This window comes from Saimiri boliviensis, chromosome 14 (genome assembly GCF_048565385.1).
Source record: "Saimiri boliviensis isolate mSaiBol1 chromosome 14, mSaiBol1.pri, whole genome shotgun sequence".
Taxonomy (NCBI): Eukaryota; Metazoa; Chordata; class Mammalia; order Primates; family Cebidae; genus Saimiri; species Saimiri boliviensis.
The window spans coordinates 33,144,454-33,171,037 of NC_133462.1; the positions used below are offsets into that span (position 1 = coordinate 33,144,454).

The 26,584-nt window shown below is 52.4% G+C and overlaps 2 protein-coding genes across 2 annotated transcripts in view; both read left to right on the plus strand.

Moving 5' to 3' along the window:
* PRKACA (protein kinase cAMP-activated catalytic subunit alpha) overlaps positions 1–26,584 on the plus strand; it is a 28,739-nt gene that overhangs the window by 270 nt on the left and 1,885 nt on the right. The window contains exons 2-9 of the mRNA XM_010352492.3: positions 12,554–12,615; positions 13,069–13,197; positions 16,959–17,057; positions 19,036–19,118; positions 22,003–22,129; positions 22,219–22,314; positions 22,411–22,533; positions 26,044–26,208. Of these exons, the coding sequence (XP_010350794.2) occupies positions 12,554–12,615; positions 13,069–13,197; positions 16,959–17,057; positions 19,036–19,118; positions 22,003–22,129; positions 22,219–22,314; positions 22,411–22,533; positions 26,044–26,208 (884 nt within the window). The remainder of the gene's footprint in view (positions 1–12,553; positions 12,616–13,068; positions 13,198–16,958; positions 17,058–19,035; positions 19,119–22,002; positions 22,130–22,218; positions 22,315–22,410; positions 22,534–26,043; positions 26,209–26,584) is intronic.
* Positions 8–12,547, plus strand: SMIM46 (small integral membrane protein 46). Its single transcript, XM_074384528.1, has one exon. It carries the CDS (start codon positions 5,766–5,768, stop codon positions 5,916–5,918), a length of 153 nt encoding a protein of 50 aa, XP_074240629.1. The 5' UTR covers positions 8–5,765; the 3' UTR covers positions 5,919–12,547.

Below are 26,584 nucleotides of genomic sequence, written 5' to 3' on the forward strand. Positions count from 1 at the left end.
TGCCCGGGCCGTGACCCCGATCCCGGCCCTGCGCTGCCAGCCCGGGCCTTGTCCATCACCGCCTGGCCCCTCCCCCCACGAGGCCCCCCCATTCCTCTGTGCTTACCCCTCAGCGCCCCTTGCCCCGGCCTGTCCAAGGCTGGGGCCCGCGGGCCCGCAGAGTACCCCCTGTAGGGGTCCCCTTCCCCTAGGGCCGCCCCACACTGCAAAGACCGTGCTCCCCCCCAGCTGTCACTGCCAACCGTGGCACATCTGACCGCTGGGGCCCCACACGGGGCCCTGTCACCAGCCTACCCCTCCTTTCCCAGCCCCTCTCTCCAGATTCTAATCCCCCCCACTTCCTCACTCACTTCTCCCATGGGATCCTCTGCCTGACCCCGACCCAGGTTTCTGCCAGTTTGGGAATGCGATGGGGTCTCTCTGCCTCCACCGCGCAAGGACCTTGGCCACTTGGTGACCACACCCCTCCCCCCTCCAGCCCCCGCCATCTTTCTCCTGCCCTTCCCCTCTTCACCTTAGCACAGCCCCCACTTCCAAACCCACCCTGCCCCCTGAGCTTTTCCCAGGCCCACCTCCAGCATTGTTTTTTTCTTCTGTGTCACTTGGCATAGGGGACAGGATCTTTCTGGGTCCCTCTGTCTCTCTCATCCTGTCACTCTGCTTCTCTGCTTGTGCTCCGTCCTCCAAGCAAGCGTCTGTTCCTGGCTGGGGTAGCAGACTGTTTATGAACCTAGAGAACTGCTTAAGTGCTTCCAAAGCCAAGTTTGAGCTGGTCTTGTTGGGATTCATTGCGTCGTCTTTCCTGCGTTGGGGCAGGGGGGCGGTGCCAGAGCCCCCTCGCGTTTCCTGCCTTGCAGTGAGCTTTAGGCTCCTTGGAGGGCCTCTCAATAAATGGTTGTTTCCCAACTGAGGCTTCGTCATTCACCCAGTCCCTGGGGCTTCTTCCACCGCTCCTGGCTTGAGATGAAAAGTGTCTGGGTTTAGTGAGGTTTGTTCGCTTTGAATTGGGATGGTCAGAAAGAGCACTGGGGAGGGGGAGGCGGTCAAAGAGAGTAATGGGTGACGTCTAGTGATTTGCTTTGCCAAGGGACAAATAGATTCTGATCATTCCCAGGGCTCAGCCAGAGGGAGACCTGTTTTACCCACTTGCCCCCAAATGTTGTTGGCCTTTTCCAGACAGCCAGAGAAGGAGGTTCTGTTTCTGGAAATTAGAAATGGTCTTAAATCCCATTCCTAATGCTTCCAGCTCTTAAATTGTTCTCACTCCAGTCTGAAAGCTGGAAGGGGCTGGGATCCCTGTCCGATTACCCAGAAATAGTTCGGAACTGAAAAGGAAGGCCAATTTTTGGTCTCAAACCCCAGCTTCTGAGTTCTCGGAATGCCCCCTCCCTGAAAGGGATGAAAGCCAGGGAACTTTATTCCCATACGGATTCAAATAGCAGAACTCAGAGTCACAGAGCAACCATGAAGAGGCCTGACATGTCACCAGTGGGAGGGGACCGGGGAGGGAAGTGCCCATAGCTGAGTGCTTGATGACTGAGGAGCAGGTGGGTAGTGTCCAAAAAAGGTCTGGGCATGAGCTTGGAGGGGACTAGGCAGAGGAGGAGGAGCCAGGCCCCCAGCAGGTGAAGCCAGCTGGGAGGTGGAAGGTAGAGGCGGGCAGCTATGTATTGCGGTGGCTCCACTGGAAGTTGGGGAGATGACAGTCCTGTAAAACCTTCAAGGCTATCAGACACGTGGTGGGGGTGGAAAGCCGCACGAGGAAAAGGATCCCAGGAAAAAGATCAGAGGCTCTGGGAGGAACCGCTGATTCTCTCAGGGCACAGGTCAGACACCCAGGAATGAATGATCACTGAAATAGGGCTACTGTTTATTGGGCGTCTAGGCTGCGCTACCAGCTAAATGGCCAGGCGGATAGATACATCTACTCTGGTGACTTTCATAACGGGCTGTTATCCAAATTTTCCAAAGGAGCCCTCTGATAGAAATGACATCCATGGGCCGGGCGCAGTGGCTCACGCCTGTAATCCCAGCACTTTGGGAGGCCGAGGCGGGTGGATCACGAGGTCAAGAGATCGAGACCATCCTGGTCAACATGGTGAAACCCCGTCTCTACTAAAAATACAAAAAAATTAGCTGGGCATGGTGGCACATGCCTGTAATCCCAGGTACTCAGGAGGCTGAGGCAGGAGAATTGCCTGAACCCAGGAGGCGGAGGTTGCGGTGAGCCGAGATCGCACCATTGCACTCCAGCCTGGGTAACAAGAGTGAAACTCCGTCTCAAAAAGAAAAAAAAAGAAATGACATCCATGATGGGCCGGGCACCGTGGCTCACGCCTGTAATCCCAGCACTATGGGAGGCCAAGGTTATGCCTGTAATCCCAGCACTTTGGGAGGCTGAGGTGGGTGAATCATGAGGTCGGGAGTTCGAGACCATCCTGGTCATGGTGAAACCCGGTCTCTACTAAAATATAAAGAAATTAGCTGGGCGTGGTGGCGCACGCCTGTAGTCCCAGCTACTCGGGAGGCTGAGGCAAGGGAATTGTTTGAACCTGGGAGACGGAGGTTGCAGTGAGCTGAGATCATGCCACCGCACTCCAGCTTGGCAACAGAGCCAGACTCTGTCTCAAAAAAAAAAAAAAAAAAAAAAATGAAGAAAGAAAGCAGTGACATTCATGACATAGGTGAGAGGCAGGATTCACATCCAGATCCATCTACCAGCAAACTTCCTGGATCCCAGAATTTCCCAACTCTGACATTCTTCAGCTGCCTCCCAGATTTTTACTTTTATCATATTTTCTTAATTTAAAATAATAAAAATTTTTCTCACTTTTTTTGAGATGTAAACTTTGAGCTCTTTCTAAACAATAATATTAATGAAATCATGGGTTTGCTATGCCAGTTATATTTTCTCTGATACACATTAAAATACAGTATAACTAAAATGAAACATCCTGAAAATCATGTCATGTTCTGCCAATGGGACCATGTCACACTTTGGGAAATGCCTGAAGCTGTACTTCCTCCCAGAGGCTCCCAGATAAGGAAATAAGATGAGGAAGGAAGTCCCTCTTTGCTTTGAGGCACTCTGATTCTGACAAGATGGAGTTAGACAAAATTTGCCCTCTTGTAAGGATGGGGCGGGGGCGGGGCAGTAGCCAGGCCAGCCTGCAGCGGGCACCTGGATTTCATCTGCCAGATGCCAGCCCGACTAGGGTCAAGAGAATGTCTAGACCTTGGGAGGCACCAGTTAAGCATCCTGCAGTCAGTCCCTGTGGTACCATCTTTTGTGCCAGGGCAGGACAGAGTCTGCCTCCTCCCAAGAGGGCAGGGGTCTAGAATGAACCCTGGAGTGGAGTGTGGGGAATCTGCACCCAAAGATGGCAAAGCTGTGGGTAGAGCTGAGAGGGTAAAGAAAAAAGACTAAGCCCTAGGCTCTGGCCAAGCTGGAAGAATGGAGAGAGAGCAGCGGCCCCAGGGGGCTGGCGCCCAGATCAGACAACCAAGTGGGGCTCAAGTCATGGCTGGCACTGGCTGAAGATGCCCCTGGGACCTGGCCCACAGAGGAAGAGGCAGAGCTGGTAAAAGGGAGCCCCCCAGTCCCCGGGACACAAGCAGATCTTGGCAAAGAGAGAAAAGCACCCCAAAGAAGACCCTAGATAGGAAGAACTGGTGCCGTGTAACATCCTATGGATGCCTGAGGCTGCCAAACGCCTTCTGTGACTTGGCAGTTGTATGGGTGCCCAAGAGGGTCTTATGAAGGCAGCTTTCGCCTTAGCCCAACCGCCTCTGCAGAAACTCAGAGGGTCCTATGTGTTCTTCCTCCGCACCCAGTGGCCTCTGGGTTGGGTTCTCTTCCTGCTTCCACCCCACGGCTCCCTGGCTCCCCCTGTAGGCAGGGTTATGAGGATGGACAGCCGAGCCGGCACGGCTGGTCTCGTGAGCCTTCCCAGCCACCGTAGTCCCGGTGCCCCGAGAGCAGGACTGAGTGATGGCTTCCAACTCCAGCGATGGTGAGGCTGAGCCCTGTTGCTATAGCAACTTCCCAGGCACACTCCGCCTTTCAAGTCAGGGAGGGGCTGCAGCGGGGTCTGGGGCGCAGGCGAAGAGGAGGCGGGTGTGGACCCCTGGCTGGCCCTGGAAATGCCTCCTGTACACCCCCGGCCTGTGCGGCCTGGGGAAGAGCAGAGGGGATGGGTGGCCCAGTTCAGACAAGGAAGGATGATGGTCCAGCCCAGTGTTGCAGTTCAGCTCAGAATGTGGGACTGGCCATCCCAGTGATGGGGTGAAGCTCAGAATGGGGGTTGTTCAAGCCCAGTGTTGGTATTCACCTCAGACTGGGGATCGTCCAGTCCACAATGGGGGTCCAGCCCAGAATTAGGGTCGTTCCAACCCAGTTTTGAGGTCCAGCTCAGACTGGGGATCGTCCAGGCCAGAATGGGGTCGTTCCAGTCCAATGTTGGGGTCCAGCTCAGACTTGTGGTATGGTAAGCCCAGAGCGGGGAATCCAGCTCCATTAGAGGAATCATCCAGCCTGGAATAGGGTGGCTCAGCCCAGGCTGGGCATTCCTGCCCCAGAATTCCTAGGACAGCCAGATTTCCAAGGTCAGAGTGTCTGAGATTGTTGTCTGGAGGAAGGAGGTTCTGAGGCTGGGGTCCTTCCGAGAGAGACCCCAAGCCCCTTGCCCAAATTGACATTCTGCTGTTGCAATTCCCCATTCCCAGGGCAAGTTTCTACACTTCTGCTTTCTGCTGTGGCCTGGCTTTTGAAGGAGTATCTTGAGTTTTCTCTATCAGCCCAAGTAGAATCTGGACCAGAGTGGGAGCTGGCACTCCCTGTATGGAAGATGTGGGCAGGGCAGCAGGTTTTACAGGCCAGCAGCTGACTGGGTTACCCTCCTCTGCCACTTCCTGTGGCTAGCAGGGGTCCTGGGTGCCAGGCACTCTGAGAGAAGCTGCCACTGACCCTCCATTTCTTCTGGGATCTGGAAAGAAGGAGAAAGATGGTCAAGGCTGCCTCCCCCTCCCCCAGCCCTGGGTTTAGCCGCTTGTTTCCGGTTTGGACTTTCATGGCCGAGAGTAGAGCCAAGCACAGGGCAAGGTTTGACAGGCCAAGGACATCCTGGGATGCCGCTCCCCTCTCTGCCCCCGCATAGGAGCAAAACAAAGAGCCAGACATACCCATTTTCTCTCTGGGGATAGCAGGATTTGGGGGTTCCACAGTGAAAGGGAGTTCAGGGGAGAAGGCATGGTGGCTCTTGTCCCCCCCTCCCCACCCCCACCCCAAGCCTTTCTTTACAGCTGTTCTTTCAGCAAATTAAGGGAGCTCTGGGGCCTTTTTAGCCCCCAGGGAGTCTCTGTTTCGTGATCCTGAACCTTAACTCCTTCCCCTCTGCCCAGTGGGCGCTGCTCTGGGCACATCAGGCGCTGTCCTCTGGACAGTCCCGTGCCCACGAGGAAGGCCAGGCCTGGCATCCCGGGAGCAGTGAAGTCCCTGGAAAGGGAAGTTAGCTTTATCACCCCACCCCAGGACATGCAGGCCAGCCAGAGGGACACCCTCGGGAGACTTCCCATCGCCTCCTGCCAAGGAAGCCCTCTGCAAACCTTGGCCAGCTTGGAGCAGGTACCTTTAAATGCTTCTGTGGCAACCAGCTCCTCCTCCCTGGTCCCCCGAGGCCTTCCCAAGGAAGCTGACTTAGAGGCTCTGCATTTTCCTGGTTTCTCAGCAAAAGAAGGATTGCAGGGAGACCCCAGGGGGGCCGGAGATGGACCTGGGATCAGGCAGCAGCCAGGGCGAGGACTCGGAGACCACCTTCCAGCTGTGGCTGCAGCTGCTCCTCTGGGCCCACCTGGCTGTCCGTTTCCTGAGTTACCTGCACCACACCTTCTGGGAGCCTAAGCTGAAGCCAGCACCCTGAGCCTCCCTGGCCAGGGGGCAGGAGGCCCCCCGGTCACCCCATCCCACCTACCCTTTATTCCACCCTCTGCTGGAAGAGACAGGAAGCAGAGGTGAGTGTGGGGGCTCTTGATGGAGGTTACCCACTCGTCCCCCCATCATCCCTCTCTGTCTCCTCCTCCTGGCACTGGCTTCCCCCATGCCCCATCCCCAAATCTGACAAGCTAACAGGGCCATAGTAGCACCAGAGGGAACAGAGTCTGGGCTCTCCTGTCCTTTGAGAGGCCAGAGAAGGGCAGTGCTAAGAGCAAGGCACCCTGTGGAGCTACTCTATGGAGGAGCAGCAGATAGTCAGAGGCTGGGAGCTCAGCGAGTCTGGGAGGTGGAGGATTCAGCAATTCTTTCCTTTTTGCTAAGAGAAAAGGGAAAACGGACCAGGCCTTTTGGATTCCTTTCAAGCCCGGTGCCTCTCTGCCTTCTTGTGTGGGTGAAGGTAGAGTCCCAGGAGGGTGCCCTCCGCCCTCCCCACTCAGTGCTGAGTTCTGTATGGATTATTTGGAGGTTTCCAAGGAAGATGTTTTGTGTCACAAAGGTTCTGCTTGTGAGGCCGGGCATGGTGGCTCACACCTGTAATCGCCCCACTTTGGGAGGCTAACATCAGACAAATCCATTGAGGCCAAAAGTTGGAGACCAGCCTGGGCAACATAGCAAGACCCCATCTCAAAATAAAACACACAAAGGTTCTGCTAGTGAAAGTGTTGGATTCGGTGCAGCCCCCAGGCTCAGAGAGGCCCCTGGGCTAGTTGGTGGCCCAGCCAGACGCCCACCTAGGATTCCCGGCCCCTCACTGGCTGTGCCCTCTCGGCCCAGTCATTCTTTCTGGGGCCTTCTTGACCACACTCTTTCTCCTCCCCTATCTGCCACTTTTTTTCCCCCCTTTTTTGGGATGGAGTCTCATTCTGTCACCCAGGCTGGGTGCAGTGGCGTGATCTCAACTCACTGCAACCTCCACCTCCCGGGTTCAAGCAATTCTCCCACCTCAGCCTCCTGAGTGCTGGGATTACAGGCGTGCACCACCATGCCCAGCTAATTTTTGTATTTTTAGTAGAGACGGGGTTTCACCTCATTAGTCAGGTTGGTCTCAAACTCCTGACCCTGTGATCCGCTCGCTTCGGCCTCACAAAGTGCTGGGTTTAAAGGCATGAGCCACCACGCCCGGCCCAGTCTACCACTTTCTTTCCTTTTTTTTATTTTTATTTTTATTTTTTATTTTTGAGATGGAGTTCGCTCTTGTTACCCAGGCTGGAGTGCAATGGCGCAATCTCAGCTCACCGCAACCTCCGCCTCCTGGGTTCAGACAATTCTCCTGCCTCAGCCTCCTGAGTAGCTGGGATTACAGGTGTGCACCACCATGCCCAGCTAATTGTTTGTATTTTTAGTAGAGACGGGGTTTCACCATGTTGACCAGGATGGTCTCGATCTCTTGACCTTGTGATCCACCCTCTTTGGCTTCCCCAAGTGCTGGGATTACAGGCGTGAGCCACCGCGCCCGGCCGCAGTCTACCACTTTCTAGCCTGGTGAGGGCTCTGTTCTCTGAATGCTGAGGGAGAGCCTTGGGGACAAGTAGTGCAGGTAGCTCCCCCTCCCCAGAAGGCCATATGGGATTCCTGGCAGGTAGACGACCAGCAGTCCCAAAGTGCAGGTGTATGGGGCCCCTCAGGGTGGTAGCAAACCCAGGAACATCGGGGTTGAAGACAGCTCTGTCCACATTGACCACCCTGGTGCACTAGACTCAGTGCGGAAACCAGCAGCTGAGTCGGCAGTGAAATAGTTAATCTCATGGGCAGTGGGGGCAGGCAGGTGACCGCAGACCCGATCAGTCTTCTCCTGTGTACAGTGGGCATAACAGCAGCTCCCACCCCACAGGGTCAGAACGAAGCATAGAAAACACAGTGAGGGCTGGTCCCTTGTAGCCCTAGGTGGTGGTTAACAGGACAAGTCCATAGTGTAAGAATCCCTCAGGCTGCACATTTAAAATTTGAGTACTCAATGTATCCCCTTACATTTGTTTCTTTATTATTATTACTACTTTTTTTTTTTTTTTTTGAGACAGGGCCTCACTCTGTCATCCAGCCTGGAATGCAGTGGCTCAATCATAGCTCACTGCAGCCTCGACCTCCTGGGCTTGAGCAGCCCTTCCACCTTTGCCTCCTGAGTAGCTGAGACTACAGGTGCCCACCACCACACCAGCTAATGATTTTTTTTAATTTTTTATTTTTTTGAGATGGAGTTTCCCTCTTCTTGCCTAGGCTGGAGTGCAGTGTCACAGTCTCGGCTCGCTGCAACCTCCGCTTCCTGTGTTCAAACGATTCTCCTGCCTCAGCCTCCCAAGTAGCTGAGATTATAGGCACCCGCCACCACGCCCGGCTATTTTTTGTATTTTTTTTTTTGGGGGGGACGGAGTTTCGCTCTTGTTACCCAGGCTGGAGTGCAATGGCGCGGTCTCGGCTCACCGCAACCTCCGCCTCCTGGGCTCAGGCAATTCTCCTGCCTCAGCCTCCTGAGTAGCTGGGATTACAGGCACGTGCCACCATGCCCAGCTAATTTTTTGCACTTTTAGTAGAGACGGGGTTTCACCATGTTGACCAGGATGGTCTCGATCTCTTGACCTCGTGATTCACCCACCTCAGCCTCCCAAAGTGCTGGGATTACAGGCTTGAGCCACCGCGCCCGGCTATTTTTTGTATTTTTAGTAGACACGGGGTTTCACTATGTTGGTCAGGCTGGTCTCGAACTGTTACCTCAGGTGATCCACCCACCTTGGCTTCCCAAAGTCCTGGGATTACAGATGTGAGCCACCACACCTGGCCAATGCTTTTATTTTTTGTAGAGATGGGGTTTTGATGTTGTCCAGGCTGGTCTCGAGCACCTGTATTCAAGCAATCCCCCCATCTCGGCCTCCCAGAGTATTATTATTATTTTGAGACAGTCTCACTCTGCCGCTGAGGCTAAAGTGTAGTGGTATGATCACAGCCCACTACAACCTCAATCTCTCAGGCTTTAAATGATCTTCCTGCCTCAGCCTCCCGAGTAGCTGGAAATTTTCTGAGACAGAGTCTTACTCTGTCCTCCAGGCTGGAGTGCAGCAGCGTGATCTCAGCTCACTGCAACCTCCACCTCCTGGGTTCAAGAGATCTTCCTGCCTCAGCCTCCCAAATAGCTGGGATTACAGGCACCCATCACCATGCCCCGCAAATTTTTTTTTTTTTTTTTCCGAGACGGAGTTTCGCTCTCGTTACCCAGGCTGGAGTGCAATGGCGCGATCTCGGCTCACCGCAACCTCCGCCTCCCGGGTTCAGGCAATTCTCCTGCCTCAGCCTCCTGAGTAGCTGGGATTATAGGCACGCGCCACCATGCCCAGCTAATTTTTTATATTTTTAGTAGAGACGGGGTTTCACCATGTTGACTGGGATGGTCTCGATCTCTTGACCTCATGATCCACCCGCCTCGGCCTCCCAGAGTGCTGGGATTACAGACATGAACCACCTTGCCCCGTCCCTCCCCATATTTTATTTATTTATTATTATTGTTATTTTTTGTTTTTTTTATTTTTATTTTTTTAAGACTCAGTCTCACTCTTGACTGCCAGTCTGGAGTACAATGGTGCAATCTTGGCTTACTGCAGTCTTCACCCTCCGGGTTCAAGCAATTATCCTGCCTTAGCCTCCCAAGTAGCTAGGATTACAGGCACTTGCCACCAAGCCTGGCTCATTTTTGTATTTTTTTTTTTTTTTTAGCAGAGATGGGGTTTCACCATGTTGGCCAGGCTGGTCTTGAACTCCTGACCTCAGGTGATCTGCCCACCTTGGCCTCCCAAAGTGCTGGGATTACAGGCATGAGCCACCACATCTGGCCTTTTTTTTTTTTTTTTTTTTGAGACGGAGTTTCGCTCTTGTTACCCAGGCTGGAGTGCAATGGCACGATTTCGGCTCACCGCAACCTCCACCTCCTGGGTTCAGGCAATTCGCCTGCCTCAGCCTCCTGAGTAGCTGGGATTACAGGCATGCGCCACGATGCCCAGCTAATTTTTTGTATTTTTTTTTTTTTTTTTTTTTTTTGAGACAGAGTTTCACTCTTGTTACCCAGGCTGGAGTGCAATGGCACGATCTCGGCTCACCGCAACCTCCGACTCCTGGGTTCAGGCAATTCTCCTGCCTCAGCCTCCTGAGTAGCTGGGATTACAGGCACGTGCCACCACGCCCAGCTAGTTTTTTGTATTTTTAGTAGAGACGGGGTTTCACCATGTTGACCAGGATGGTCTCGATCTCTCGACCTCGTGATCCACCCACCTCGGCCTCCCAAAGTGCTGGGATTACAGGCTTGAGCCACCGCGCCCGGCTGTATTTTTTTTTTTTAGTAGAGACGGGGTTTCACCATGTTGACCAGGATGGTCTCGATCTCTTGACCTCGTGATCCACCCGCCTCGGCCTCCCAAAGTGCTGGGATTACAGGCTTGAGCCACCGCGCCCGGCCCATCTGGCCTTTAAAAACATTTTAATTTATTTAATTATTTTTTCCAAGACTGAGTCTTCGTCTGTTACCTAAGCTGGAGTGCAGTGGTGCGATCTCGGCTCACTGCAAACTCCGCCTCCTGGGTTCAAGCAATTCTCTTGACTCAGCCTGACTAGCTAGAATTACAGGCATGTGCCACCATACTTGGGTAATTTTTTTTTTCTTTTTTTTTTTTTTTTTTGGAGACAGAGCCTTGCTCTGTCACCCAGGCTAAAGACCAATGGCGTGATCTCAGCTCACTGCAATCTCTGCCTCCCGGTCCAAGTGATTCTCCTGCCTCAGCCTCCTGAGTAGCTGGGATTACAGGCGCGTGCCACCATGCCTGGCTAATTTTTTTGTACTTTTGGTAGAAATGGGGTTTCACCATGTTGACCAAGCTGGTCTTGAACTCCTGACCTAGTGATCCACCTGCCTCAACCTCCCAAAGTTCTGGGATTACAGACATCAGCCACTGCACCTGGCCTGTCTTCCCATATTTTATACTTCAATTTAAAAAACAATAGGCCGGCATGATGGCTCACATCTGTAATCCCACCACTTTGGGAGGCCAAGGTGGGCAGATCACCTGAGGTCAGGAGTTTGTGACAGGCTGGCCAACATGGTGAAACCCTGTCTTTTTTTTTTTTTTTTTTTTTTTTTTTGAGACAGAGTTTCACTCTTGTTACCCAGGCTGGAGTGCAATGGCGCGATCTCGGCTCACCGCAACCTCCGCCTCCTGAGTTCAGGCAATTCTCCTGCCTCAGCCTACTGAGTAGCTGGGATTACAGGCACGTGCCACCATGCCCAGCTAATTTTTTGTATTTTTAGTAGAGACGGGGTTTCACCATGTTGACGAGGATGGTCTCGATCTTTTGACCTCGTGATCCAACCACCTCGGCCTCCCAAAGTGCTGGGATTACAGGCTTGAGCCACCGCGCCCAACCTGAAACCCTGTCTTTACTAAAAATACAAAAGTTAGCCAGGCATGGTGGTGGGCGCCTGAAATCCCAGCTATTCAGGAGGCTGAGGCAGGTGAATCACTTGAACCTAGGAGGCGGAGGTTGCAGTGAGCGGAGATCATGCCACTGCACTCCAGCCTGGACGACAGAGCAACTCTGTCTCAAAAAAATAAATAAATAAAATAAAATAATAATAGCTGACATTTATCTGGTACTAACATCATGTGGGCCACTGTCTAACCCCCTTTGCCAAGATGAACTCATTCATTCCTCAAAACCACTCCATTTTACAGATGAGGAAAACTGAGGGCTAGAGAGGTTAAGATCAGTTGCCCAAAGTCATAAAGTTCATTGGAGATCAGGCTGGGCTCTGAACTCGATCTTGTCTCCAGGTCCTGGCCCACAGCTGCTTTGCTGGGCTGTGTCTCAGCAGAGATGAGAATGACTCTTTTCAAGCCTATTTCCTGGGTTGTTAAATGGAGACAGTGGATACAAGGCAGGCTGGCAAGGCATTCAGATGACACTGTGGACAGCAGCCGGCCCAGGGTCTGCCGGGGAACTTTCAACGTTAGCCGAGTGGTGATGTTCGCCTTGGGGTGCCGTGGGGTCGAGGAGTGGGCATCGGGAGAGACTTCCCTTGAACCAGCTCTGGAGCAAAGCCCTTGGAATTGGCACGGAGAGGAACTGGGCCAGCTGGGGGCCAAGGTGACAGCTGAGCCCCCCAAGGGCGCCTGCTACCCGAGCCCCTGAGGCCTCCACCCCAGGCCCGGCCTCCCCAGAGAAGGGGCTGGAGGAATCGCCAAATCCTGAGGCTATAAATACCCCGGCTGGCGCCGGCCCTGGCCGTGGAATGTCGGTCAGAACTGGGGCGAGTGGGGGTGGGCTGGCCTGCCTGGACGCCTCTCTCCATTCCCCTGGGAGTGACCCCCTGAGACTCTCTGTACCCCACTTTGGATGGAGTGGTGTTTGGAGCCCACCTCTCTGGAGCAAGGGAGGCCCAGCCAGGGCCCCCCGAGGCACCAGAAAAAAGTCAGGTTCTGGGTTGAGGCAGCTGCACCCCATTTTCCACCAAGTATCTCCCCAGAAATCACCTGAACCCACCTCGGCGAGACAGGGTTCTCTAACTTTCCCCTCTCTCCCTTTCAGTGAAAGAATTCTTAGCCAAAGCCAAAGAAGATTTTCTTAAAAAATGGGAAAGTCCCGCTCAGGTAAGCCTGCCGGGTGCAGAGCCCGGGAGGGGTGAGCTGGTGACCCCCAGTCCCCTGGCTGTGTCCCTGCAACACAGCTAAAATTTCAGGAACCCCGTGTAAGGCTCCAGACCCTCCCCATTGGCTCCCTAGGTGCCCATGGGGGCTCCTGCATGGAGACACCTGACTGCTGAATCCCAGACACCCCCATCCCACCACCCCTTCCAACGGCCCACCCCTGCCCCCAGCACAGCTGCCAGCAGCTCCTGGGCCCCAGGCCAGAGCCGGATCTGGCCCCTGCCACCCGCCTTAAGGAATCTCTGCCATCTTGATTTTCCGCCCCTTGTCCTCACCCCACTCACCCCACGTGCTCCCCGGGGCCCCCTCTGCCGGTGGTGGAGGGGATGCCCCAGACCTTAGCCCAGGAGGCTGCGGGAGGGTATGCCCTGAGCCTGCTGACCCCTCTGCCCACAGAACACAGCCCACTTGGATCACTTTGAACGAATCAAGACCCTCGGCACGGGCTCCTTCGGGCGGGTGATGCTGGTGAAACACAAGGAGACCGGGAACCACTATGCCATGAAGATCCTCGACAAACAGAAGGTGAGCCAGCCTGCTCCGCTCGGGTGCGTCCTGCCAGACCTTCGCCTAGACTATGCCTACTCTTTGGAGTGCCCTATCCACCCATTCACTCACTTGCTTTTTTTTTGAGACAGTCTCACTCTGTCACTCAGGCTGGAGTGCAGTGGCACAATCTCGGCTCACTGCAACCTCCCTGTTCCGAGTTCAAGCAATTCTCCTGCCTCAGCCTCCTGAGTAGCTGGGATTACAGGTGCCTGCCATCATGCCTGGCTAATTTTTGTATTTTTAGTAGAGATGGGGTTTCACCATGTTGGCCAGGATGGTCTTGAACTCCTAACCTCAGGTGATCCACTTGCCTCAGTCCCCCAAAGTGTTGAGATTACAGGCATCAGCCACTGCGCCTGGCCACTTGCTTTTTTTTCAGGGGAGGGGACAGGGTTCCATTCTGATGGCCCAAGCACGAGTACGGTGATGCAGTCATAGCTTACTGCAGCCTGGAACTCCTGAGCTCAAGAGATCCTCCTGAGTAGCTGGGACTACAGGCACACACTACCATGCCTGACAGGCTCTTGCTATGTTGCCCAGGCTGGTCTCGAAATCCTGGCCTCAAGTGATCCTCCTACCTCAGCCTCCCAAAGTGCAGGGATTACATGCATGAGCCACCATGCCAGGCTCACCCACTATTCCCCGAATCACCATAACATGCCATCTCCAGGGGTCAGAAGGGCCCTGTTCTGCTTTCCCAAGGCTCCCTCTCCAGGCTGGACATGGATTCCTAGCCAGGCACTCTGACACAGGGTCAGACACCAGCCCAGAGGGAGGAGGCCAAGAGCATTCTTGGGGGAAGCGGTGTTTACGTGGACTTTCTTCCTGCAAATATTTTTGTGACCTAACTTAATACCAGGCACTGCTATAAAGCAGCAATGCAACTAATAGAAATGTAACCCAAGCCACAGAAGTAATTTTACATTCACGGTTTGCTCCATCAAAAACAGTAAAAAGAGCCAAGCATGGTGGTACATGCCTGGAGTCCCAGCTACTTACTAGAGAGGCTGAGGTGGAAGGGTCGTTTGAACCCAGCCTAGGCAAAACAGCCAGACTCCATCTTGTAAAAAAAAAAAAAAACCCTGTAATTAAAAAAGAAAGTGAAAGAAACTAGTAACATTCATGAAGTTCATTTTAATGACATGTTTTGGGTTGTTTTGTTTTGTTTTTTGAGAAAGAGTCTCATTCTTGTTGCCCAGGCTGGAGTGCAATGGTGTGATCTCATCTCACTGTAACCTCCACCTCCCTGGTTCATGTGATTCTCCTGCCTCAGCCTCCCAAGTAGCTGGGACTACAGGCATGCACCACCATGCCCAGCTAATTTTTGTATTTTTAGTAAAGACGGGGTTTCACCTTGTTGACCAGGATGGTCTAGATCTCCTGACCTCGTGATCTGCCCACCTCGGCCTCCCAAAGTGCTGGGATTACAGGTGTGAGCCACCGCACATGGCATTATATGTTTTAATTAAGCCAGTATAGCTATAATATTACCATTTTCATATAATATCAATGTGAAAATATCATTAATGAGACATTTTACATTCTTTTGGTTTTTTCCAGTCCTCCATGATTTTGGAAACATTTTCTTTCTCTGTACCGAAGTCTTTAAAATCCAATGTCCACTGTATGCTTGCAACAGGTCTCCACCCTGATGGTAAATTCTCCCTGGAAAGATGAGAAAAAATAGAGAAGTTGAAAAAGCAGATTCGCATGCCCAAGATGTTCCAACCATGCCTGAAAGTCACCCAGTACCTACATCAAGTGTTCCATTTTTATTTTGTTTTTGAGACAGAGTTTCGCTCTTGTCACCCAGGCTGGAGTGCAATGGTGTGATCCCAGCTCACTGCAACCTCTGCCTCCTGGGGTCAAGCGATTCTCATGCCTCAGCCTCCCAAGGAGCTGGAATTACAGGTGTCCACCACCATACCCAGCTAATTTTTGTACTTTCAGTAGAGATGGGGTTTTGCCATGTTGGTTAGGCTGGTCTCAAACTCTTGACCTAAGGTGACCCACCCAATTTGGCCTCCCAATGTACTGGGATTAAAAGCGTAAGCCACTGCAGCTGGCCTAATGATATGTTTATTTGTTAGTTTGTTTTTTGAGACGGAGTTTCGCTCTTGTTGCCCAGGCTGGAGTTAAATGGCGCCATCTCGGCTCACTGCAACCTCCACCTCCCGGGTTCAAGTGATTCTCATGCCTCAGCCTCCCGAGTAGTTGGAATTACAGGTTCCCACCACCATGCCTGGCTATTTTAAAAATATTTTTAGTACAGACAGGGTTTCACCATTTTGGCCAGGCTGGTTATTTTGTTTTTGAGGCAGGGTTTTGCTCTGTTGCCCAGGCTGAAGTGCAGTTGGGCTCAAATGATCCTCCCACCTCAGCCTCTAGAGTCTCTGGGACTGTAGTCATGCACCGCCACAACTGGCTAATTGGTGGATTTTTTGTTTGTTTTTGTTTTCTTTAGAGATGGGGTCTCACTATGCTGCCCAGGGTAGTCTTAAACTCATGGGCTCAAGAGATTCTCCTGCCTGGGCCTCCCAAAGTGCTGGGATTACAAGCATGAACCACCATGCCCAGCTTGGTGTCAGATTTTAAACTTATATTTTAGATACTTAAAATGTTTCAATTTGGCTCCCCAGCGACCAGCCACATTTTAAGGGCCCAGCAACCCCCTGTGGCTAGTAGGGATTGAGCTGGGTAGTGCAGGTGTAGACTGAGGGCTCAGCTGTGTGAGCAAAGCGGTTGTCAGCTGACCGAGAGGCCAGGCTAGCCACGTGTGACACACCAGCCTGACATCGACCAGCTGTGTGACCTCGGGCAAGTCACTTCTCTCTGTGTCTGGTTTTTTTTGTTGTTGTTGTTGTTTTTGGTGAGACGGAGTTTTGCTCTTGTTGCCCAGGCTGGAGTGCAATGGCATGCTCTCAACTCACTGTAACCTCCCCCTTCTGGGTTCAGGCGATTCTCCTGCCTCAGCCTCCTGAGTAGCTGGGATTACACGCATGTGCCACCATGCCCAGCTAATTTTGTATTTTTTTTTTTTTCTCTATGGTGGTCTGGTTGGTCTCAAACTCCCTACCTCAGGTGATCTGCCCGCCTTGGCTTCCCAAAGTGCTGGGATTATAGGCATGAGCCACCGCACCGGCCTGTGTCTGGTCTTTTAAACTGGTATCCTCCCAGTGTGGGCCTCTAGGGCTCCTATCTTGATTCCATGAGAGACTAGGTGCCAGGCGCCTGCTCAAGTCATGTGCTGTCGGGGACAGGTGATGGCTGGGGTTCACACAGCTGTGTGGAATGTTCTAGACAAAGGAAAGGCAGTTCCTAAATCCCTCACCCCTTGGTCTTCTCCTGTCTTTTCAATTTCAGCTCAGCTGTCCCTTCCTCCAGGAAGCCCTCTCTGATTCCCCCTCCCCCAGACCATGCCAGGTACTTTACGTGGGCTTCTTAGGGACTGCTGCTTCTCCACAAGCCCAAGATACCTGCCACCATGGCTCTGACCTCTCTGGGGGTAACCCATGTATTCTTTGCCCTGAACTTTGAGCCGTGCAAGGACAAGCAGCCTCTAGCCTCCCTTACACTGTGTCCTCCGTGTCGGCCACGGGCCCAGTGGGCCACAGGCGTGCAAATGATTCTGGCTGAAGGACCCAGCCGGGCCCTGGCACCGCTGGTTCCAGGCATCAGGGGAAATGAGGCCCCTCTCACCTGCCCTCCTCTCTGCCCTCCCCTCCTACCCTTCCCAGGTGGTAAAGCTGAAACAGATCGAACACACCCTGAATGAAAAGCGCATCCTGCAAGCCGTCAACTTTCCGTTCCTCGTCAGACTCGAGTTCTCCTTCAAGGTGGGGTCCCAGCAGCCAAGGGGTGGGGTCACTGCATTGGGTCCTGGCCTTCCGGCCCCCAGGGCTAGGGTCAGAGCTGAGGACAATCAGTGGCCACCCACTTTTATGGAGGAAGATCCCTGGAGGAGGGAGACCAGGAGATGGGAGTCAGGCTAGGACTCCGGTAGACCCAAGTTCTCTTCCTGGACTGGCCAGTTTGTAGTTAATTCCCTCGGCAAGTCACCCAACCTCAGTAACATCCCTCAAAATCAGCACCTGGTTTACAGCAAGAGCCTGACCCACAGCCAGGAGCACAAACTCCACTCCAGGCAGCCAGGATTAAGTTCCCAGCTCAGTACTTCCCGATGTGTGGCCCTGAGCAAGGGACTTCTCTCCCCGAGCCTCAGTGTTCTCATCTGTAAAATGGGGATCATACCAGTTCCAGCCTGGCGGAGTTGTTGTGACAGTTCCAGCCACATCTTGAGTACCCTTTGGGAGCCATTTTGGGTGCCATCCAAAGCTGTGATCATGAGAAACAAGAAAGAACACTCGGGGCCAATTTCGTTGCTGCTCGACCCAGAGAATCACAAGGGCCTCCGCTCTGAGGGACCCCACACCTGGTTTAATGCTTTGCCACTGCTACTCCTGCTACCTTGAGATCCTTAATCATTTTTTCTCTTTTTTTTTGTTTTTTTTTTTTTTTGAGACAGAGTCTTACTCTCTTGCTCAGGCAGGAGTACAGTGGCATGATCTCAGTTCACCACAACCTCCACCTCCCGGGTTCAAGCAATTCTCCTGCCTCAGCCTCCTGAGTAGCTGGGATTACAGGTGCATGCCACTACGTCCAGCGACTTTTTGTATTTTTAATAGAGATGGGATTTTGCCATTTTGCCCAGGCTGGTCTCAAACTCCCGACCTCAAGTGATCTGCCCGCCCTGGCCTCAGCCACTATGCCCAGCCTAATTTTTTTTTTTTTTTTTTTTTGAGACGGAGTTTCGCTCTTGTTACCCAGGCTGGAGTGCAATGGCGCAATCTCGGCTCACCGCAACCTCCACCTCCTGGGTTCAGGCAATTCTCCTGCCTCAGCCTCCTGAGTAGCTGGGATTACAGGCACGTGCCACCATGCCCAGCTAATTTTTTGTATTTTTAGTAGAGACGGGGTTTCATCATGTTGACCAGGATGGTCTCTATCTCTTGACCTCGTGATCCACCCGCCTCAGCCTGCCAAAGTGCTGGGATTACAGGCTTGAGCCACCGCGCCCGGCTTTTTTTTTTTTTTTTTTTTTTAAGACAGAGTCTCACTCTGTCATCCAGGCTGGAGTGCAGTGGTGCAGTCAGAGCTTACTGCAACCTTCACTTCCCAGACTGGAGTGATCCTCCCACCTCAGCCTCCTGAGTAGCTGGAACTACAGGTGTACATCATGATGCCCAGCTAATTTTTGTATTTTTTGTATAGACTCGGTTCTCACTGTGTTACCCAGGCTGGTCTCAAACTCCCAGGCTCTAGTGATCCACCCACCCCAGCCTCCCAAAGTACTGGCATTATAGAGGCATGAGCCACCATACCTGGCCCTCTGTAATAATCTTTCTAACAAGGAGTCACCTTTTTAATTTTGGGCCCCACCAATTCTGCAGCCCTGTTTTACAGATGACAAAACTGTGGCCTCAAAGCCTTACTCAAGCTCCCAGAGCAAGCTACTACAGAGTTCTCGCTCTCCAGCCAGGGCAGGCTAGCCAGGTCCCAACATACCACTGAGCCAGCCCTTGCTTTCACCCTTATAACAGCAGGATGAGGGTCAACCCTGCTTCCTGGGCAGAATGAAATGCAGCATGTGGGTTCAGCCAGCAAAGCACCTGCTCCCTAGAACATGATTCCTACGGGGAGCCAGAATCCCTGTTGTCATTTAATGTTTGAACACCAGCCAGGGAGGCCCCAAGGCCTTCAGATATGGCGGGAGGCTCAGGGAGTGGGCCCCTGATCAGCCACTGCCTCCCACAGGACAACTCAAACTTATACATGGTCATGGAGTACGTGCCTGGCGGAGAGATGTTCTCACACCTACGGCGGATTGGAAGGTTCAGGTAAGCGGGCCACCACCCCATCACACCAGGCAGTCAGGGTGTCCACAGGTGGCAGTGCACGACCAAGACCCCTGGGGATGCAGAGGAGTCCAGCATGCTTGAACAGACAAGTGAGCTCCCAGAACCCTGTGGGTTTCTGCTTCCTCTATGATGAGGAATGAATGATACTTCAACTACCACAAAATGAAACAGAGCAAACATGGCAACTTAGGTGTCCGGATTGAAGCTGGTGCCAGGCGCAGTGGCTCTTGCCTGTAATCCCAGCATTTTGGGAGGCCGAGGCAGGCAGATCACCTAAGGTCAGGAGTTCGAGACCAGCCTGGTCAACATGGTGAAACGCTGTCTCTACTAAAAATACAAAAATCAGCTGGGTGTGGTGGTGGGTACCTGTAATCCCAGCTACTTGGGAGGCTGAGGCATGAGAATCGCTTGAACCCTGAGACAGAGATTGCATTGAGCTGAGGTCACACCACTGCACTCCAGCCTTGGTGACAGAGTGATACACCATCTCAAAAACAAAAAAAAAAATTGGCTGGGTGCAGTGGCTCACGCCTGTAATCCCTGCACTTTGGGAGGCTGAGGCAGGTGTATCACCTGAGGCCAGGGTTTGACACCAGCCTGGCCAACATGATGAAACTTCGTCTTTGCTAAAAATACAAAAAATCAGCCAGGCATGTTGGCGTGTGCCTACAATCCCAGCTACTCAGGAGGCTGAGGCAAGAGAATCGCTTGAACCTGGGAGGCAGAGGTTGCAGTGAGCCAAGATCATGCCACTGCACTCCAGCCTGGGCAACAAGAGTGAAACTCTGTCTAAAAAAAAAAAAATTGCAGTTGGTGATTTTGTGCATTTTTTTTTGAGCCCCAGAAAGCGGCATGCATCTGTAGTCCCACTATTCTTGAGGCTGAGGCCAGAAGATCACTGGAGCTCAAGAATTTGAAGCTGGGCACAATGGCTCACGTGTGTAATCCCAGCACTTTGGGAAGCCAAGGCAGGCAGATCATGAGGTCAGGAGTTCAAGATCAGCCTGGCCAATATGGTGAAACCTCATCTCTACAAAAAAAAAAAAAAATTAAGGCCGGGCATGGTGGCTCACGCCTATAATCCCAGCACTTTGGGAGGCCAAGGCGGGTGGATCACAATGTCAAGAGATCAAGACCATCCCGGTCAACATGGTGAAACCCTGTCTTTACTAAAAATACAAAAATTAGCTGGGCATGGTGGCGCGTGCCTGTAATCCCAGCTACTCAGGAGGCTGAGGCAGGAGAATTGCCTGAACCCAGAAGGTGGAGGTTGCGGCGAGCCGAGATCGCGCATTGCACTCCAGCCTGGGTAACAAGAGCAAAACTCCGTCTCAAAAAAAAAAAAAGAATTTGAGACCAGCCTGGGCTACATAGTGAGATTTTGTCTTTTTTTTTTTTTTTTAATTATTTTATTTTATATAGATCAATAGTTTTATATGTATAGATTTTAATGTATTCTTTATACATAAAATAAAACTATATACATAAATGTGTAAGTTTAAGATACAGGCCAGGTACTGTGGCTCACACCTGTAATCGCACTTTGAGAGGGCAAGGTGAGCAGATCACTAGATCCCAGGAGATTGAGATCAGCCTAACATTGTAAGACTCCATCTACACAAAAAATAAATTTTAAAAAAATTAGCCAGGTATGGTGGCACATGCCTGTAGTCCCAGCTCATTGGGAGGCTGAGGTGGGAAGACCCGCTGAGCCTGGGAGTTCAAGACTGCAGTGAGCCACGATCACACTACTACACTCCAGACAGGGTAACAGAGACCCTGCTCAAAGAAAAAAAACTTACAAACTTACAAGTTTACAAATATTCATTTTTGTTTTATTTTATTTTTTGAGATAGAGTTTCGTTCTTGTCACCCAGGCTAGAGTGCAGTGGCACAATCTTGGCTCACCACAACATCTGCCTCCTGAGTTCAAGCGATTCTCCATCTCAGCCTCCTGAGTAGCTGGGACTACAGGTGCAGGCCACCTCACCTGGCTAATTTTCATATTTTTAGTAGAGACAGAGTTTCTCCATGTTGGTCAGGCTGGTCTCAAACTCCTGACCTCAGGTGATCAGCACCCCTCAGCCTCCCAAAGTGCTGTGATGACAGGTGTGAGCCACCACGCCTGGCCTGGTAGTTGTATTTTAGATAGATAACTGTAGATTCACTTAATGCGCAGATCTTCATTGTTACAGTCCACAAATTTTGACAGTTGTATACAGCTACCTGACCTCCACCCAAAACAGTATATGGAACTTTTTCTATCTCCCCAGAAAATTCTCTTGAATACCTTTTTTTCCTCCAATAATATACAAAGGTGGGGTCTTGCTATACTGCCCAGGCTGGTCTCGAACTCCTGGGCTCAAGCAATCCTGCCGCCTCAACCCCCCAAAATATTGGGATTACAGGCGTGAGCCAATGTGCCCGACTGACTCCCTCTCCTGACATGTCACGTCCCCGACAAAGGCAGTCATCCTTTGACTTCAAACACCGTTCCTTTGTTTTGTCCGAGTGTGGACATGATATCAATGGAATCATTCATGTTCTTTTGTGTCTTCTCTTGCTTAATATAATCAGTTTGAAATGCAGCCACGTTGTGGAGTGGAGGCAGGCAATGTCCTGCTGGCAGTGGTGGTGCTGAGTGGAATTCCATTGTATGAACAGAGCTCAGTCTATGATTCCATTCCCCTGTGGATGGACCTACAGGCTGTTTCCCAGGTCGGGCCACCTCAGAATCAGGTGCCCTGCCTTTCTGACAGCTGGACTGGGGGTGTCTTCCCCTAGGGGAGGCTCTGAAGGGCCACCTGCTGGACCCTTTTGGGGCCTGGCCAGTGACATTGACCTCCCCATTTGTCCCCATCAGTGAGCCCCATGCCCGTTTCTACGCGGCCCAGATCGTCCTGACCTTCGAATATCTGCACTCGCTGGATCTCATCTACAGGGACCTGAAGCCGGAGAATCTGCTCATCGACCAGCAGGGCTACATTCAGGTGTCCACCAGGCCGGGTGACGGGCAGCCCTGGGCAAGCCGTGGCCTGGCCCCTCCCTCCCCGCCAACTGCCTATTCTTGTGCCCACAGGTGACAGACTTCGGTTTCGCCAAGCGCGTGAAGGGCCGCACTTGGACCTTATGCGGGACCCCTGAGTACCTGGCCCCCGAGATCATCCTGAGCAAAGTAGGCGCCTCCCCAGCCCTCCCCTTCCCCTGAGGCTGGCTCTGCTTGCCATCTCTTGCCCCCTCCTTACCCTGTGTCCCCCCAATCTCGCTCCAGGGCTACAACAAGGCAGTGGACTGGTGGGCCCTGGGGGTTCTTATCTATGAGATGGCCGCTGGCTACCCGCCCTTCTTCGCAGACCAGCCCATCCAGATCTATGAGAAGATCGTCTCTGGGAAGGTGAGGCCCAGATGCGGGGCACAGCCCTGGAAGAATCATAGACAGTCCCTTCCCCGCTCACCCATCCTACTCTCTGGGGAGCCCTGCTTGTCAGAATCGCCTTGAAGTTCCGTTAAGTCAGGCCAGGTGGTGAAGCTGGACGCGCCAATACCTCGAGCCCCCTGGTTGTCCAGCGCCAACCCCGCGGTTCCAGAATCCCAGGGGCTTCCAAAATCCCGACCGAGCCTCGTGGGAACTTCCCTGCTGCAAAACACAAACCGCCCTGTAAGGCGACCCTCCTCACCTCTCCTTGTCCCCGTCAGTGTGAGTTTTCACAAGTTCCAAGATGTATTTGGTTCCCAGGTGCTGTCCGCAGCCTCAGCAGGGAGGACCCTCGCTTAAGGTTTAAGGCCCCCGCTTCCTCTCTCAAACACAGACTTGTCAAACTCTGAGGGTTCAGATGAGGAGTGGTGAAACCATCTGAGCTTGCATCTATGACAGGCGCAAAGTGCCTGCCATCTGCCAGGCCCTGATTCACCCCCTCAGTTACACCCCGAGATGGTGGCACCCTCTGTAGGAGAGGTGAGGAAACCGGCTGGGAAAAGAGATGTGTCCTAGCCAAGATCGCACCTCAGTGAGTAAGAAGAGTCATCATAGGCACTGATGGCCGTGGAGAGGCTGGGGACCCCACCTCTGCCCTCAGCTTAGCCACCTTGCTGGGAGGATCCAACCATCCCCAGACCTGGTCCAGCATCTCCTACACAGGAGCCTCTAGTCGGCCCAGAGTCACTACACCGGGGTGGGAGCACCCTCAGGCTCAGCCTGGGCCCAGTCCCAGCTCTAGCACCGACTGGCTTTGAAACTTTGGGGCAGGGTGCAATGGCTCACGCCTGTAATCCCACCACCTTGGGAGGTGGAGGCTTGAGGCCAGGAGTTCCAGACCAGCCTGGACAACATAGCCAGACCCCATCTCTTTTTTTAAAAAAATACCTAAAAATTAGCTGGGCGTGATGGTGCACCCCTAGTCCCAGCTAATCGGGAGGCTGAGGCAGGAGGATCATTTGAGCCCAAAAGGTCAAGGCTGCAATGAGCTGTGATTGCACCACTGCAATCCAGCCTGGGCTAAGAGAGCCAGATCCTGTCTTTTAAAAAAATTCAGGCAACTGGGGTGCTCTGGCTAGACACATAGCATCACTAAAAGAGAAAGATGAAGGCCAGGCACAGTGACTCACACCTGTAACCCTAGCACTTTGGGAGGCCGAGGCAGGTAGGTCACGAGATCAGGAGTTCAAAACCAGCCTGGCCAAGATGGTGAAACCCCGTCTCTACTAAAAATACAAAAAATTAACCAGGCGTGGTGGCAGGTGCCTGTAATCCCAGCTACTCAGGAGGCTGAGGCAGAGAACTGCTTGAACCCAGGAGGCGGAGGTTGCAGTGAGTTGAGATCGTACCACTCCACTCCAGCCTGGGTAACAGAGCGAGACTCCATTTCTCAAAAAAAAAGAAAAAAAAAAAAAAAAAAAGGAAAGGAAAGATGAGGCATCTGCCACTAGGCCGAATAGAAACTGCCAAGAAAATGGCCCAGAGTGGGGAAAAAAAAAAGGAAGAAAAAAGCCACAGAAGATCCCACAGGGGAAGACGCACATGACGCCCTTCTTTGTAGCATTTTCCAGTTCCCCCGCACCCTCAGTGGTATTATCTTCCTCGTGCAGCCCTGAGAGGTACACGCAGGCCCAGAGAGGTTAAGGGCCATGGCCAAGGTCACACAGCGTGTAAGAGGCACAGCAGGAACAAGAAGTCATTTCTTGCAACTATAACTCCAGTGACGACTTGTCTACAAGGCTATGCGCTCAGAACATTTGGGGAAGACTTCTAGAAGAGTTGAGCTGGGCTTTAAAGAATGGAAGAGCCTTAGCTAGGCAGGGAGAGGGAGGAAAAAGTTTAACACAAGCATGACTATTTCAGAAGTCTACAGACCCCAGCAGAGATGACTTAACAGTAGCAGCAGCTGAGAATGCAAGTTCTAGAGTCCAACAGACCTGAGATGGAATTGCCCCGTCCCACTCCTCAGCATGACCTTTGAAGAGAGACCTCTTTCTTTAACCCTTCCAAGCCTCCCTTCTCTGAAATGAAAGCCGTCACAGCACTTGCCTTAGAGCAATGGCTGTTAAAGGGGACTCCTTTCCAGCAGGACTATTGCTGGGGAATTGGCTAGAAATGCAGACTTTTGGGCCAGCCGTGGTGGCTCACACCTGTAATCCTAGCACTTTGGGAGGCCAAGGTGGGTGGATCACCTGAGGTCAGGAGTTCGAGACCAGCCTGACCAATATGGCAAAACTCTTATCTCTAGTAAAAATACAAAAATTAGCTGGGTGTCATGGCGTGCACCTGTAATCCCAGCCACTTGGGAGGCTGCGACAGAATTGCTTGAACCCAGGAGGTGGAGGTTGCAGTGAGCCAAGGTTGTGCCACTGCACTCCAGCATGGGTGACAGAGTGAGACTCTGCCTCAAAGAAAAAAAAAGAAATGCAGGTCCTTGTTGGGCGTGGTGGCTCATGCGTGTAATCCTAGCACTTTGTGATGCCGAAGCAGATCATTTGAGCCTTGCAGTTCGAGACCAGCATGGGCGACACAGCGAGACCCCTGTCTCTACAAAAACTTTTTTTTTTTTTTTTTTTTTTTTGAAACAGAGTCCTGCTCTGTTGCTCAGGCTGGAGTGCAGTGGCACGATCTCGGCTCACTGCAACCTCCGCCTTCCCGGTTCAAGCAATTCTCCTGCTTCAGCCTCCCGAGTAGCTGGGACTACAGGCACCCACCACCACACCCAGCTAATTTTTGTATTTTTAGTAGAGTTGGGGTTTCACCACGTTGGCCAGGCTGGTCTTGAACTCCTGACCTTGTGATCTGCCTGCCTCCACCTCCCAAAGTGCTGGGATTACAGGTGTGAGCCACCGAGCCCAGCCAAAAACTTCTTAAAGTAACTAGCTCTTTAATTTTTAAAAAGTTGTTAAGAAATGCATATTCTCAAGCCGGGCGCGGTGGCTCAAGCCTGTAATCCCAGCACTTTGGGAGGCCAAGGTGGGTGGATCACGAGGTTGAGAGATCGAGACCATCCTGGTCAACAAGGTGAAACCCCGTCTCTACTAAAAATACAAAAAAACTAGCTGGGCATGGTGGCGCGTGCCTGTAATCCCAGCTACTCAGGAGGCTGAGGCAGGAGAATTGCCTGAACCCAGGAGGCGGAGGTTGCGGTGAGCCGAGATCGCGCCATTGCACTCCAGCCTGGGTAACAAGAGCGAAACTCCGTCTCAAAAAAAAAAAAAAAAAAAAAAAGCATATTCTCAGGCCACAGTATCAGACTTCCTAAATCAGAAACTTTAGGGTGGGCCCAAGGAGCCGCTTTCCAGGATGCCGGCAGGCTCAGCTTTGGAGGCGCTCACCCAGTAGTACTGTTGGATGGAAAAGGAAGCATCCTGGGCTCCCCAAGTTCCAGAGCAGCTTCCCACCCTGTCCTTGTACCCCTTCCTCCAGGTGCGGTTCCCTTCCCACTTCAGCTCTGACTTGAAGGACCTCCTGCGGAACCTCCTGCAGGTAGATCTCACCAAGCGCTTTGGGAACCTCAAGAATGGGGTCAACGATATCAAGAACCACAAGTGGTTTGCCACGACTGACTGGATCGCCATCTACCAGAGGAAGGTGGGCCTCCCCTCCTTAAGTCTGCTGAAGATTTGGGGGCAGGCCAAGAGGCAGAGAGGACAGCCAATAGAGAGATAGAAAGGAAAGAGGGCCAGGCTCAGAGGCTCACACCTGTCATCCCAGCACTTTGGAACGCCAGGGTGGGTGAATCACCTGAGGTCAGAAGTTCAAGACTATCTTAGCCAACATGGTGAAACCCCATCTCTACTAAAAACACAAAAATTAGCCGGGCATGGTGGCGGGCGCTTGTAAGCCCAGCTACTCAAGAGGCTGAAGCAGGAGAATTGCTTGAATCTGGGAGGCAAAGGTTGCAGTGAGCCAAGCACTCCAGCCTGGATAACAGAGAGACTCTGTCTCAAAACAAAAAAAAAAAAAG

Coding starts and splice junctions, on each gene's coding strand:
- SMIM46 (XM_074384528.1), top strand. CDS start 5,766: ATGGACCTGGGATCAGGCAGCAGCCAGGGCGAGGACTCGGAGACCACC.